At 37.7% G+C, this 15724-nt stretch overlaps 1 protein-coding gene across 1 annotated transcript in view; it reads right to left on the reverse strand.

The window, feature by feature from the left end:
- Positions 1-269: 269 nt before the first annotated feature.
- Positions 270-15724, reverse strand: part of DCX (doublecortin) — a 154761-nt gene continuing 139306 nt past the window's right edge. The window contains exons 6-7 of the mRNA XM_081115371.1: positions 13956-14050; positions 270-1803 (exon numbers count right to left, since the gene is read on the reverse strand). Of these exons, the coding sequence (XP_080971497.1) occupies positions 1747-1803; positions 13956-14050 (152 nt within the window). The 3' untranslated portion in view covers positions 270-1746. The remainder of the gene's footprint in view (positions 1804-13955; positions 14051-15724) is intronic.

A 15724-nucleotide genomic window follows, 5' to 3' on the forward strand; every position in this document is an offset into this window, starting at 1 on the left:
TATGTTGGGGTATCCGGTTGTATCTCCTAATTATGAAGTGGTTGCGCGCATGTGTGCACGTACACACACACACACACACACACACACACACACACACACACACACACCAAGCTCATTCCTGTTAAAGTGGAGGAACAACTGCAAGTCATTCCATAGCCAAGCAGCCACTTGGCTCCGAATACTGCACCTTTCCAACTATCTGCACAATTACAAAGAAATTTTTAAAAATCTTCATATCTGCTAAAAGCAAACACAGAATTGGCATGCATGGCTTTCACTTAAATTTAGTTGTCTTTGCCATTATGGGCTATGATTACAGACAAAAAGCAGTGTTATAAATCTGTACTTCAAAGACTAAGAATTATTTCAAATATTCAGTCCTTAGCAAAGCAAAATCCTTTCTAGTGTTAAAGGCAAAAGAAAATTTTCTATGTCTTCAGTATGAAATATTAGGGTTATAGATAAAAAAGAGTTGCTTAAAATATGCCATAACATTTCATTTAAAATATAATTAGAATGTCTGGTCCACATTGAAATTATTAATGTAAGCATAACTGTTTAAAAGTTGTCAAAAGACTGATTCTATTGAATTGGCCTCTGCTATTTATTTTGTTTTCTCCTGAAGGTTTCTGTTTGCCAGTAACAGCATAATTCCTAAACTACATTGCTCTGCATTTTTTTGGTAAGTTTTCTGCATGTGTTTTTTAGACAAAAAAAAGTCACCAGTTTATAAAAAAGGAGCCTGAAGAGTTTGCTCCTGAAATATAGATATGAGGTTTTATAAAAAGGATATTGGTTTCTTGCTATAAAAAGCGACCAAAATGTGTCAGACCTGAAAACAAATTCTCACAGTTTTTTCAGTGTTGGCTGTTTACAAGGCATTCAATAGAACAGAGATAGATGGATACCATTCAGTTTGTGTAATAACTTGCTATGTTGGACAGCCTCTTAGAGGAACCAGGTATATGAAATCCCTCATCCCCCAACTCTAATTAATTGCTTATTGATTCTAAATTGCCCCAGTGGAACAATTGACAAAAAATTCACTGCACTTTATAAACTCTACTTAGGTGTCTATAGTGTTTCCCCATTTCTGCCTAGTCTGGTTTAGCCATTCCTGTGTCATAGTCCTAGGTGTCTGGTGTCAGAATTATAAGTTGCTGGTGTTTCTCCCCATTGACAACCAGAACTTGTGTTAGACAACGAACAGGGTGTTCAATTAGGAGTAAAGAACAAGACTGGGGAGCTGCCTTGCCATCCTCCCAGTATTTTATAGCATTCTTGAGATTAAGAGACAAGGGGTATTAGTGATTTTGTGTTTGTCACTCTTGGATTTGCCAATGATTTTTTTCCCACACACACACACATTTTAAGTGTTATGCATGTAAACATCCCTCTATGAAAGGAAAACTGTCATGTATAAGCAAAGTGAGACAGGAGAAAATAATGCAGGTGCCTAAGTATTCAATATAAAGGTCATGGACTAGCACATTTTGAATCCCAGGAAAGTTACCCCAAATGATGGTTATCAATCTATCTCTTATAATTGGTAACTATAGATCAGTGGCCCAGAGGAGAAATCACAGGAAAAAAAACCCAACATAATACAGTATGTTTTTAAAAATAACAACAACAGAAATAAAAACTTGAAAGCACCAATAGCCCTGTTGGACACTTGAGCAGAAGTACCCTATTATAACAGTAATCTTGGATTTGTACTCTGGACTCTGAACACGCTCTCCTCCTTCACATAGAATCACCAAGTGAGTCTGAGTCATCCAAAGACAGAGGCAGGTACAGGTCCTATAAGAAAATAAGAGGAAAAGTTAATTCTCTTTTTCCTAACAACTTGGGCTCCAAAATGGACAAGATTATATGACTGCTTTGTTTTTTAATTAATATTGTCTCTAATATTATTTTGAAATAATTATAGATTCATAGGAAGTTGAAGTACAGGGAGGTATCTTTGTACCAATGTATTCTTCCCTCAGTTTCCTCAATGGTAACATCTTCTAGGTTTCCATTTACTTGGGTGTTTGTGTCTGTGTGTGTGTGTGTTCCCATGCTATTTTACCACATGTGTATAGTTGTGTGACCTCCACCACAATCAAGATACAGAATTGTATTTCAGGCTCTCGTGTGCTACAACTTTATATCAACATCTGCTCCTCTTGCAACCCAAAGCTCCAGTAACCAATAATCTGTTTCCCATCTAAAACTTTGACATTTCATGAATGTTATATAAATGGACCATACAATATGTAACCATTCAACCATTGAAGGGCATGTGGGATTATTCCAGCTTCAAGCTATTACAAATAAAACTGCTATAAACATCGGCACACTATATTTTTATATGAATATACATTTTCATTTCTCTGGATAAAGTCAAGGGTACGATTGCTGAAGAGTATGGCAATTGCATGTTTAGTTTGTAAGGACTGCCATATTGTTTTCCAGAATGGCTATACTATTTAAATTCTTACCATAAAAGTATGTGATTCAGTTTATCCACATCCTCACCAGTATTTTGTGTTTTCACTAATTTTTATTTTAGCCATTTTTGTAGGTTTGTATTGATATCTCATTGTGGTTTTAATTTCCCTGATGGCGAATGCTATTAAATATCTTTTCATGTGCATATTTGACATCTGTAATTCCTCCTCAGTGAAATGTTTCTTCATGTCTATTGCTCATATTCTAATTGTATTTTTTCCTATCATTGAGTTTTAACAGTTATTTTATATTCTAAATATGTGTCTTGCTAATATTTTTCTCCCAGTCTGTAGTTTGTGTTTTCATACTGATGGCACAGTTTTTGACATAGCAAAGTTTTTAGTTTTTATGAGGTCTAATGTATCATTTTTTTTCTTTTAGGATGTACTTTTTGTTGCCAAGCTTAGAATTATTTGCCTAGCAGAAGATCAGAAGATTTTTCTCCTGGTTCTTTTCTAAATGTTTTACATTTACATCTAAAGTCTATGTTTTAATTAAGTTTTTACATGAAATGTGAATTTTAGTTTAGGGGTATTTTTTTGCCTCTAGATATATAATTGCTCCAGCACCAATATTTGAAAAGGTTAGCTTTGCTCCATTCACTGCCTTTTGCACTTTTGTCAAAAATCAGTTGCGGATATACATGTAAGTTTATTTCAGGCTCTGAGAAAACTGCCTAAACAAATGCTTAGCCCAGAAAATGTACCCCGTCTACATATTTCCAGCTTATTTCCTGATACTTCCATTTCTAACCATTAGGATTCATGACTCCAATACTATTCCAAGCCTTGTTTATTGTCTTTAGGAGATGGGGGAATGAAATGGCATTTTTTTGTTTGTTTTTTGTTTTTGTTTTTCATTGTCCCCAGAATTATATTTGGAGAACCTTGTGATTCCTCTTGAATTTACTTCACCCATTGGTCTAAATCAATGATTTTCAAATCTCTCTAAATCCTCTATTTAAATCCTCTATTCATCTGAAATTTGCTTGGATGCCCAATACATCAAAAAAATAAAAGTGTAGTTGTTCTAGTTGAACTAGACATTGAGGAGGCAGGATCTCACCAACCTCCAAATTAAACACAATTTGAAAACCACTGTTTTTATTCATATTATCAGCAAGAAACTAATGGTAACTAGAAAAGTTTAGGGACAATTCTGTGGATATTTAATAGACCTATTTTGCTAAAATGGAGACATAGAACTTCAGCAGAGAAAGTCCAAGAAAATTGGAAAATACAGTTTCTCTTTGAGGCAGAAGAAAAAGTGATGATGAGGAAGAGGGACAAGAATGGGAAGGAGAATGACTTATTTATCTAACATTAAACTGCTTTTTTGTGGAAAAGAGGGGCAGGAAAAGTTGTAGGTATCATAGAATGGAAAGAGGAGAAAATTATATTCAGAAACATTAGGTTTTAATTCGGGCTAATTAGTACTATGGCATTGAACAAGTCTTTTTAGCATTGGCTTCTTCATCAAGAAAATGCAGACTTTGGAATGGACAATCTGTAATGTCTCTTCCAGTTTGGAGGCTATTATTTGGAACTCTCAAGGAAATATTAAATAATTAAAAAACACAACAAAGGCAACTACTGTGAATAGATTCAACTCTCATCAACCCCCACCATCCCTTCTCTGTAACTCAAGGGTTTGCAAACTTTTTCTGTAAATAGCTAGATAGTAAATATTTTAGGCTCTCTTTGCTGGTCGTATGTGGCCTCTGCCACACAGTCTTGTTTGTTTGGGTTTTGTTTCATTTATAACCCTTTAAAGATGTAAGAAACATTTTTTTTTCTTTACATTGGGGATTCATCCAAAAACAAGCAGGCCATCGGTAGGATTTGAAAACCTTGTTTTGTTTTAAACTACCAAACGAGATTTCTTAGAAAAGTGATAAATAGGTAGGGAGTACAAGGCTGAAGAAACAATACAGTGCAATACAACTTAGAAAATAGAATTGAAGTGGCATAGAATGGAGTTGCATCTCTGAAGATATTTAGTTTTTCAGTACTTGAATATAGTGAAAATTGAACATAATCAAAGGTATCTTTGAGCTCTAGACTTCCATAATGGTGAAGAAAGACTCTGAAAACCTGCTTTTACATAAATGTAGTAACACTAGGATAATTGTCAAAATCAACTCTTTCAGAACTCTAGAAATTAAGCAAAGGCTTGCAAAAATCCAATAAGTGTTCATTCAAGAAAAATGGATAAATCTCAGTGAGAATACCAAGACTTATGGTGCTTTAACTCACCTTATTTCATTCTCTCATTCTCCAGATGCAGGGTAGCTTTGAAAACAAATAGCCTCACCACTACAGTATTTAAAAAACTACACCCTAACAGCCTCTGGACAATGCAGAATGAGTTTGGAGCTCCCCCAAAATACCCTAGTCCCTGAGAATTGTCACTCTTTGACCTGTCTGGAAACTGCATTTGTAGGGCTCTTTTTTTTATATTTGACCTAACTCAGAGCACACTCCCTGTGAACAGCCTTTTCAGAAAGTATTAATCAGCTGCAATTGCTTAAATCATAGCCTCCTTGGGTGGGGGAAATATTTGGGGGAAATGAAGCTGCTTAAAATCTTAAAGGAAAAGCTGAAGAATTAATGTCCATAGGGGACTTTGAAAAACACCAGCATATTTCCAGTAATCTCTTCAGGACTGTGTGTATTCTCAGAAAGGACCTGAAAAGCCTCTAATCTCTCACTTCTATTTGCCCTTGAGGCCCTGTGCAAGCAGCAATTGAAGGTTAAGACAAAGTTTTAAACTGCCTTTCGGAGTATTGAAATTATGCCCCAGTACACACCCACAGAGCTTTCAGCAAAGACTTATCAGAGAAAGGTAATCAAGAAAATCTAGCAAAATTATCCTTCAAGAATGAAGGATAAATGAAGACAGTTCCCAGATAAATAAAGACAGATTATTTGTTACTAGCAAACATGTCCTACAAGAAATACTAAAGAGAATCCTTCAGGGAGAAATGAAAGGATAACAAGACAGTAATCTAAATCCACATAAGAAATAAAGAATACTGGTAAAGATAAATACAGTAGATGTTAAAAATTTATTTTTGTACTCTTTTCTTCTGTTATTCAATTCAAAAGACAACTGCATAAAATAGCAATTATAATAATGCGTTGGCGAACTTATCCTATATAATCAAGAGCTAATATGTCAATTATACCAGAAGGCAATAGGACCTTCCTGAAGGACCAGTGGGCGTGTTGTGGGGCCACGGGGCCACAAGGGCCTAGGCAACCAAGGTTGTGAGGGCCGAGGCAGACGGGGCTGAGAAAAATTTCATGCATCAGGCCTCTAGCTATATATAATTATGTAATCTGTATGTCAATAAGAGCACAAAGAGAAGGCAAAAGGAACAATGCTATACTAGAGCAAAATTTTTACATACAATTGAAATTAAGTTGATATTAATTCAAAGTAGATTGTATTAAGATGTTGATTGTAATCCCCAGGGCAAACACTAAGAAAATAATACAAAATAAAATTAGTAAAAACACAAAAGGGGAATTAAAATGGTACACTGTAAATATGTTTATCTAATACAAAAGGGCAGAAATAAAGGGATAAAGGAACAAAAAATATATAAGACAAATACAAAATAGCAAAAAGGAATACGTAATTCTCACCTTTTTAGTAACTGCACTAAATATAGATTAAATACTCAAATGAAAAGGCAGAGATTGGCAGAATGGATTGAAGGAGAAAAAAAACAAAGACATGATCCACCCTAGCCAGTTTGGCTTAGTGGATAGAGCATCGGCCTGTGGACTGAAGGGTCCTGGGTTCAATTCCAGGTCAGGGCACATGCCCAGGTTGCAGGCTTGATCCCTAGTGTGGGGCGTGCAGGAGGCAACCGATCAATGATTCTCTCTCCTCCTCTATGAAATAAATAAAAATATATTTTAAAAAAAACAAAACAGAAAAAACCCCACATGATCCAGATCTATGCTGTTTGAAAGAGACACAACTTAGATTCAGAGACACAAATAGGTTGAAAGTTCAAAGATGGAAAAGGACTTACCATGCAGTTAGGAAACAAAAGGGAGCTGGAGTGGCTATGCTAATATCAGAAAAAAATAGACTTTAAGACAAAAATTGTTACTAGAGGCAAATAAGGACATTTTATAATGGTAAAAGGGTCACTAAATCCCAAAACATAATTATAAATACAGGGTGTCCAAAAAATGTATACACACCTTGAATGACATTATTAATTCTAATGGTAATGAATTAAATCTGAAAAGAAAGAAACATCAATCAAGTTCTCCGCTATTAAAATATGTATACATTTTTGAGATACCCTTGTATATATACACTTTAACAGCAGAACACCCAAATACATGAAGCAAAAAATGACTGAATTGAAAGGAGAACTAAACAATTCAATTGAAGACTTCAATACCCCAGACCTTCAATAATGGACAGAATAACTAGGCAAAAGACCAACAAGAAAAGAGAAGACTTGAACAACACTACAAACAATTACACATCTCTAGAATATTCCATCGAACAACCGTAGAATACACATTCTCCTCAAGTGCTCATGGAACATTCTGCAGTATAGATTATATGTTAGGTCATAAAACAAGTCTAAATAAATATAAAAGTACTAAAATCATGTAAAATGTGTTCTTTGACTACAGTAGAACTAAATTAAAAAGGAAAATAAAGATATTTGGGAAATTCACAAATATGTGAAGACAACACATTGCTAAATAGCTAATGAGTCAAAGGAGAAATTATAAGGGAAACTACAAAATACTTAATAAAAATGAAATAAATAATATAGCAAAAATTATGGGATCCAGCTAAAGCAGTACCCAGAGAAAAATTTATATGAGATGTTCAGTATATGCTAGCTCATAGAAAACAGAGAGCAGTAAATTAGTGGCATCCAAGGCATGGGTAGAGGAGAAAAGACCTGTAACTACTTATGGGCATAGTGATTCTTTTGGGGGTGATGAACATATTCCTGCACAATGGTGGGATTTACTAAAAAAACATTAAACTGTACAATTTTAAAAGGTGTAACTTATACTATGTGAATTATCTTAATAAATAAAAACCCTGAGTCCATCACATCCACAACGACTGGAGACTCAACCTAATGCACAGGCTGCATGTGCTGCAGGCTCTGGTGAGTGGAGACTTGTGGCAGTGGAGTCAGGGATGGGGGAGGCAGGGCTGGCACTCACACTCACTCACAACTGCACACATGCACAGACACACACAGTGCCCACCAGCTCACAGGCTTTTCTCCCTTTCTTTTCCTCCCTCCCAGCTCGCTCTCAGAGCCTCTCTCAGAATGAGGAAACAAAACAGACTGGGCCTGAAGAGGCCTGGATAGAAGGGAGGGCCGGCAGAGGGTGGAGAGGCCCCCTCCTAGCCCCGCCCCTTCCCAGCCAGTGAAGAGGAAGATGGACACAGGGAGGCAGGGAGGTCTGGAGGACTGCTGAGAAAAATAAAGAGAAACAGAGACTGGGCGAGCTCAAGCTGGCAGAGGAGGGCAGTTGGGGGCAAGATCAAGCTGGCAGGGGAGGGCAGTTAGGGATGATCAAACAGGCAGAGGCATTTGGGGGCGAGATTAGGCTGGCAGGGGAGAGCAGTTAGGGGTGATCAGGCAAGCAGGCAGAGGGTCTAGCAGCCCTGGGCAAACTACAGCCCTCGGGCGGGATCCGGGCCCGTTTGAAATGAATAAAACTAAAAAAAAAAAAAAAAAAAAAAAAAAAAGACCGTACCCTTTTATGTAATGATGTTTACTTTGAATTTATATTAGTTCACACAAACACTCCATCCATGCTTTTGTTCCGGCCCTCTGGTCCAGTTTAAGAACCCATTGTGGCCCTCGAGTCAAAAAGTTTGTCCACCCCTGGTCTAGCAGCAATCAGGCAGGCAGGAAGAGGCAGTTAGGTGTGATCAGGCAGGCAAGCAGGCGAGTGGTTAGGAGCCAGCAGTCCCAGATTGCGAGAGGGATGTCCAACTGCTGGTTTAGGCCCGATCCCACAGAGATTGGGCCTAAACTGGCAGTCAGACATCCTCCAAGGGGTCCCCGATTGGAGAAGGTGCAGGCTGGGCTGAGGGAACCTGCCCCCCCCCCCATGCAAGAATCCCCGCCCCTTGCATGAATTTCGTGCACCGGGCCACTAGTAACTCAATAAGCTCTTATTTAAAAAAATAGTACCTTTGAAAATCTCACATTGACAATTAAATACTATTTATGTGATTCTTAAGTATGAAACCCTATACAGCAATATGCAATGTATAATGCAGATAGTAATACTCAGCATGTGTACAAATATGAAACAGTTTTGTAGTAGTTTTTTTATTGACTAAATTGTGACTATTGATGAATTCTACAAGTTAAATTTACACAGAATGCAAGTCCACTGTAGTAGAAGGAGCTCAGGATTAAGAATCAGGAGCTCTAAATTCTAGGCTTAGCTTTGCCTTTTAACTTCCCCCCTTTCAGAGCCTTTGTTCTTATATCTGAAAATCATGGAATATGTGAGCTATAAAATCTTTAGAGTTCCTTCTAGTTATAAAAATCTATAACATGTAATTCAGATCATTGCATTTTTTCTTTATACCAAAGCATAGAAAATTAGACACTGCCAAGTTAGTGAACTCCCTGGACATTTTTTAAGCAGTATAAAAGGGCCTTTTCATTATGGAGACCACCATCATTGAGTCCCACCACTCTGAACCACTGGGCTTCAGCATTCACCCCTGCTCTTAATTGTTCATGTAACAGATCCTTCAATGTAGCTAGTTGGTTAGTGGAAATAATTATGAGAAGATTGTTCCAGACTCTTATCTCAGAGGACAGGGGAACAGGCCTCAGGGTAGAAACCTGAGGAGACTCCACTAGCAGCTGCTCTGTCTTGGAATGGGTACAGTTAGATACAGGCTATGGAAATAATCCATATGACTAGGCCTAAGTATGAACTTCTGTCCTCCATCAATTTATTTAATATTCAAAATATATTACCTTGTATGGGTAAAACAATGTTCAGGAAAAAGAATTATCTCAATATTCTGTTTTTGTTGATTGATATGTAAAAATACAGAAATACACATATTGCTTAACAATACAAATAATTTGCACCTGAAATTCATTTGCTTAGTCCCTGGGAGCCCTACAGAACAAAATGTTTGTAACAAATACAGCTGTGCTGGCGATATTTTTGCATTAGAGGAAACAAAATCTTGGTCTCTGATCCAAGAAGCTTATAGTCCAAGGAAAGTCAAAGAGGAGTTTTGAGAAAACTGGCTTCTAGTTTGCTTTTCCCCAAATGTGCTCTGCATTTTTCTTATGGTTTGGCTTTGTTTTTGCTGATTTTTAAAATTTTATTTTATTTTTTTTCCATCACTATTTATCCCCTCTCTGCCCTCTTCCACCTCCCCCATCACTGCCCCTTCAATCACCACACTGTTGTCCATGAGTTCTCTCTTTTTTTTTTCTTTTTTGCTCAATCTACCCTCCCCCTTCTCCCCCCTAGCTGCCCCACCAATGCTGTCTGCCTGCTCTCCATCTATGAGTCTGTCTCTATTTTCTTGGTAGTTCAGTTTGTTCATTAAATTCCACATGTGAGTAAACTTTTTAAAGCTGAAACTCCCTGTTCTCTTCATCAGTGATCAAAAGCCTACCCAGGTTTCGAGGGCCCACTTAAATGTCACCTAGTCTGTAAAGCCTTCCTTGTCTCCCATCCTCTTTTGTGCTCCTGTAGTCCTTTTGTTTGCTCTTGATTATACTACCAAAATCCACTTAGAGCAGTATCTGTGATTTAAGGGTCAGGATCCTGCTTTATTCATCCAACTATCTATCCAAGCACTTACAGGATAACAAAAAAGTCTGGAAACGCAGAGAAAAAAATGTATATTTAGGTAATATTAGTTACATTTTCAGATAATATGTCAAATATATTTTCCTCCACTCTTGAGACAACTTTGCAAGCAAAATGCCTCCAAATGTAAAGCCATGAGTACAGTCACTAATCTGGAAAAATATAAAAATAAATGAAAAATGTTCCCTATGTTTCTAAGCTTTTTGTACATCTTTAATATGTCACCTTCTCCCAATTGTTGAATCATATTAGGGCTGTCTTTAACCTCAGCCCTTCCTTTTTATCACCTATAAAATGGAAATGCTACCTGCCCTATCTTTTTCACAGGGTTATCACAAAGGTAAATGAGAAAATGGCTATGCAAAAAGATTAAGCAGTATAGAAATGCAAAATGTTGTTCTCATTAACTATACAAGGATTTACTTTGTGTCCATATTGTAGCACTTGAGTATGCGGACTTTGGCTAACCCCATCACAGCTGCATTAAAAAGAGGATTCTCCATGAGCTGCTTAAGAGGGGAAGCCAAGAGGCTGATTACAGCTTTGGGCCCTGCCACAGCCATCAAAAATTACCAAAGGGATGCTGGGACTTCAAGTTTCTTTCCAATTGCGCAGGAGGAAAGTCATGGCCTTAGCCACCTGCTTCCTGTCTCCACCATGACTCACACCTTTCAGGTCCACTTGGATGGACATTCAGATGAGATCTGTTTAGGTCCACTGCCGAAGGACCTTAATGGTGCTAAGGTTCAGGTAGCTGTGTGAAAGGAGGAGCAATAAGTTGAGACTAGAGCCCCAGGGGGGCTAAGCCAAGGTCACAAGACACTTTATCTAATTTAGGAAAACCAGTTCACTATCCATCGTTGATTCCTGATAGGATGCACCAAGAGAGGCATAGAATCACTTCTATGATGCTTCTGCCCCCAATGCATAATCTGAATTTAATAACAAGAAAACAATAGACAAACCTAAATTTAAAAACATTCTTCTACATAATGGGCCTGTACTCTTCATTTGTACAATACAGTGTCCTAAAAGATTTTAAAAAGACTCAAGAACAGCACTAGATTAAAGAATACTAAAGATACATGAAAACTGAAGGCACTGTGTCATCCTGAATTGGATCCTGGCCAGTAAAAGAATGTTACTAGGGCAACTGATAAAATTTGAATATGGACTGTAGATGATAGTATCACAGCAGAGCAAATTTCCTAATTTTGATGGCTAAAAAATAGTAAAGTGTGTGTGTGTGTGTGTGTGTGTGTGTGTGTGTGTGTGTGTGTGTGTGGAGAGAGAGAGAGAGAGAAGAGATACAGACAGAGAGAGAGAGACAGAGGGAGAGAGTGAGAGAACACAAAAAATAAAGTCAATGGGGCAAAATGTAAACAACTGGTTAATCTATGTAAAGACTATACAGAAGTTCTTTATTATTTTGCAACTTCTGTAAATATGAAAGGATATCAAAATAAAAAGCTTAAAAATGACTTAAAATTAAACCAAAATATAATTTTTTAAAAGTTTTCTCTAAAAATTATATAATTCAGTACTTAATGTTTGTTTGCTCAACTGTCATTAAAAGAGTTATTTTAAAAAATAAAATGATACACTGAATATTCCACAGTTAAGAAAACAGTGAAGGTCTGACAATATTGCCACCTATATCTTGTTCTAGTCTTTCAGTAGTTAAATTAGATTTAGAATTGACTGCTAAATAAATAAATAAGTAAGCCTGCAAACCCAACCAGGAGAAATGGTTTAACAAGCCCGTCACTCACATCAATGGGCTTATGAATAATAGATCTTCAGCCTAAATGAACTGAACATGTCAAATGAAAAGCTGAATGACTCACGAGTGCAGACCAAATATATTCCCATGCTTCTCCCAGCTATTTGGGGTAGGTACTAATAGAAGGTGCTGGGATAGGTCACACTTCTCAGAGAAAATGTAAGGGCAGAAATGCATAGGGCAAATATATAGTAATAAGTAATGTAGCATATAGGAGGGTCTGTGTGGAGAGTGGAAAAGCAGAATTAGGCTACTCCCCATCTTGGAATGTCCACATTAAATAAGCTTTGCTGCTAAAAAGAATAACTGAAAGCTCACTGCAAAATTAATTTTCATTCTCCTCACAATCTCTGGGTAATGTTGGCTACATAGACAGTTCAGCATCTCCTCCTTTGGAGAAACCAAATAGTTCAGCAAGACAATTAGAAGGTTCTGGTCAGAGTCAATACCATAGGTTAAAAGGGTCACTCAAGGAATACAACAGACATTAGGAATGATGGAGCAGGTAATGGTCAGATTAACCAGGAAATTAAAACCCCAATGCAGAGAAAAGGAAATGAAAATGGATGTCAGGTAGTGGTGTGCGGTTAAATCTTTAACCACTGACTTTATGTAGGAACAAAACAACTTTGATTTGTAGTCTTTGCTGATTTCCATGGTGTAAATCTTCCTACAACAGCTGTGTCCTAGTTACCAACACAATGTCACTGAGCACAGAGTTGGGAAGCAATGTACAGTCAGGTCGAATAACCTTGTACAAACTGACTTCAGCCATATTACTAGCAATAATCTGGGTACCAGTCCTCTGTCTGCTACTACCTAGTTATGTTACTGTACTAAATAACTTAACCTTGTTAAGTTGCAATTTCCTCCTCTGTAGTAGTAAAATATTAACCTCAGAAGATCACAGAAAGAATAAAATGAAACTAGTTTATTTCCATCTAAGATCTCCAGCTTTGGCCATCTATAGTTCTGTGATGCAGTTGGCCACATTGGTGAATTTTGCCTTTCCCATCTCACACTGAGTCTTATGAACAGGCAAAATACAAGAGAATCCTCGAGGACACTGCTCTAGAATGTGGTAATCAGAGCAGAAACCACATTTATAACATCTCAGAGATGAGGTACAAGGCAGTAACCACTCCAGATTTTCTATACAGAAGAGATTCCTGGATATGAATCTATTTTAAAAGTGGAGCTAAAGAATCTATACACTTCTATTATTTTAATGGTATATTTATTTGAGATGACTTAGAAGTGCACATGATGCCTAGGACCAATGCAGTACACATGTGCCCTCTCTTCCTATGCTGCATCAGAATCTGTCTGCAAATACATAGTGAAACTAGGATCTGTTCATATTTTGATGTCTGGAAAATCTAAAGGAACTAACTCAGGGCTAACTTTCTTTGAGTGCTACATTTATGTCACTTCTATTGACTGGTGCCTATGAGACATAAGTTGCCTTTAAGGCCCTCTTCACCATGCCTCTGAATTGGACAGACAAGTGCTCATCCCACCCCCTGAGTCAAGTATTTGGTGACACCACTAGCTCAGAATGCATATTTGGGACCCTACCTTTTGGGTAAATGTAATTAGGAGTAAATAAACCAGGGGTCAGAGGAATATATAAAAGTGAATGGAAGCTCAGCCCCTGCGGATTCCCAGAGCTTCACACTAATAGACCAGATGAAAAGAAATTCTAGCCTTGATGTGCTATTGAAGCTGATGGAAGAGAAAACTGTAACCAAGCTAACAAAAAAAGTCCAAGTGTAAAGGGGTTTAGTAAGGTATAAGAGACATAATACCTTGTGCTTCCGGAGGCTGCCAGGACTGGTAGGTGTAGAGATGGGAGACTGCTTAGACTTGGGGGTAGAGAGCTGGCTGCTGGAGGTTCCATTTGCTAGCCCAAGGCAAGAGAAAAGGAATGGATAAAAATCAACAGCATACAAAGGAACACGTTATCCTTCCCCTCTGCAGACACTAAGGACATTCAAACAAGGCACACATACAAACAAGTTATTTGATGAGTAGGACAAAGGTGAAAAGAAACACATTCCTCAGAAAGACAAGAAGTGCAGTCCTCACGTTAATCAGATCCCTGAGCAGTGCAAGGCAGCAATCCTCCCACCCTTTCCCTTGAGTGCTTCCAATTACAGGGTCTGGTTCTTTTCAAACCTTTTTCATATTCATTACCAAGTTTGACCCTAACAACATTTCTGTGAGGTAGTCTGGAAACATATTATTTTGCTTCAATTTTGTAAGTGATAAAAAAATGAGTCACAAAGGAATTTTGTGCCTTAGCTTAAAGGGAGGAAATATGGGTGGTTCGAACCAGGGCACATCCCTTTTGGTAGCAGATGATGTGGTGGGTTCAGGACAGCCCCACTGTCAATCTCTCTCCACTCTCTCTTTTCCTGCTCAACCTACCCTCTACCCTCCCCACACACTGTCTCTTCCCTACCTCATCCTGAGCAAAAAGAACAAAAGGAAAGAAAGAGAAAAAGGGACTAGTCAGGAAGGAGAATTAAAAAGTGGAGGAAAAACACAGAATGAAGCATACAAAGGGCTCATACAGCAAGATGGGTGGAGGAAAGAATAAAAAAGAGTGGTAGAAAGAGATAAGGAATGGAGAAGGGAAATAGGGTAGATATTTGGAGAAGAGAAGAATGGGGAATTTGAAATAGAGACAGAAATAGAGAAAGGCAGACAATGGTGGCCAAAGTCAGAGTGCACCCCAACCTGTCTCTAGTCAATAAAATGCTAACATTGAGATTATTTAGTATTTAAAATCTTCATATTCCATTGTGTTTGCAATTATTTTATATTCCTTTGCTAATAAGCTTTTCAAATATCCAATCAAGTAAAAAGAAATGTAGTGCATTGAGTAGAACAATTAAACAGCTTTCAAAGTGGATTCCTATTCAGATAGCTCATGCTATGGTATGTTGTTGTTTTTTTTTTTTTTAAATTAAGTACTATGTTATTAATCAGAGATATTCTGAAATGTGCTTTACAAATATAAAGGCAAATATTCCAATAGTGTGAGGGTGGAATAAGAGGGATGGAGGAGGAGAGAAAGAAAGAAGAAGGGAAGGCAGGAATGGGGGAAGGGAGGGAGGGAGAGAAAGGGAGAGAGGGAGAGAAAGAGAGGGGGGGAAGAGAGAGAGAGAGATAGATAGATAGAGAGAGAGAGAGAGAGAGAGAGAGAGAGAGAGAAGAGGGAAAATAAAAAAATCCAACAAGTTAAGCAGGATAATGGCCTGAGAGTGTTGCTATTAGTCACACAGGTAAAGCATAAACTGTTGTATCATAAACAGTTCCTAAGGATATACTTCCTCTGCACCATTTATGGTAATGCTTCCCTAGATTCTGCAACCTGAATACCAACTATAGAAAGGAAATAGGCATCAGTGTGGTGGTTGCTGCATTTGTCCAAGTGCAAGTGGGCTGAAAAGTAGGGACTTAGATATCCACTATCTGGCTTTGCCTGTGTATTCACTCATCTCTCACCCACTCACTGAGAGACCTTTATCCCTGTCTGAGCTTCCTGGAAATAATTCATTCATTTAGCCAG

This window comes from Myotis nattereri (genome assembly GCF_964212035.1).
Source record: "Myotis nattereri genome assembly, chromosome: X".
Taxonomy (NCBI): Eukaryota; Metazoa; Chordata; class Mammalia; order Chiroptera; family Vespertilionidae; genus Myotis; species Myotis nattereri.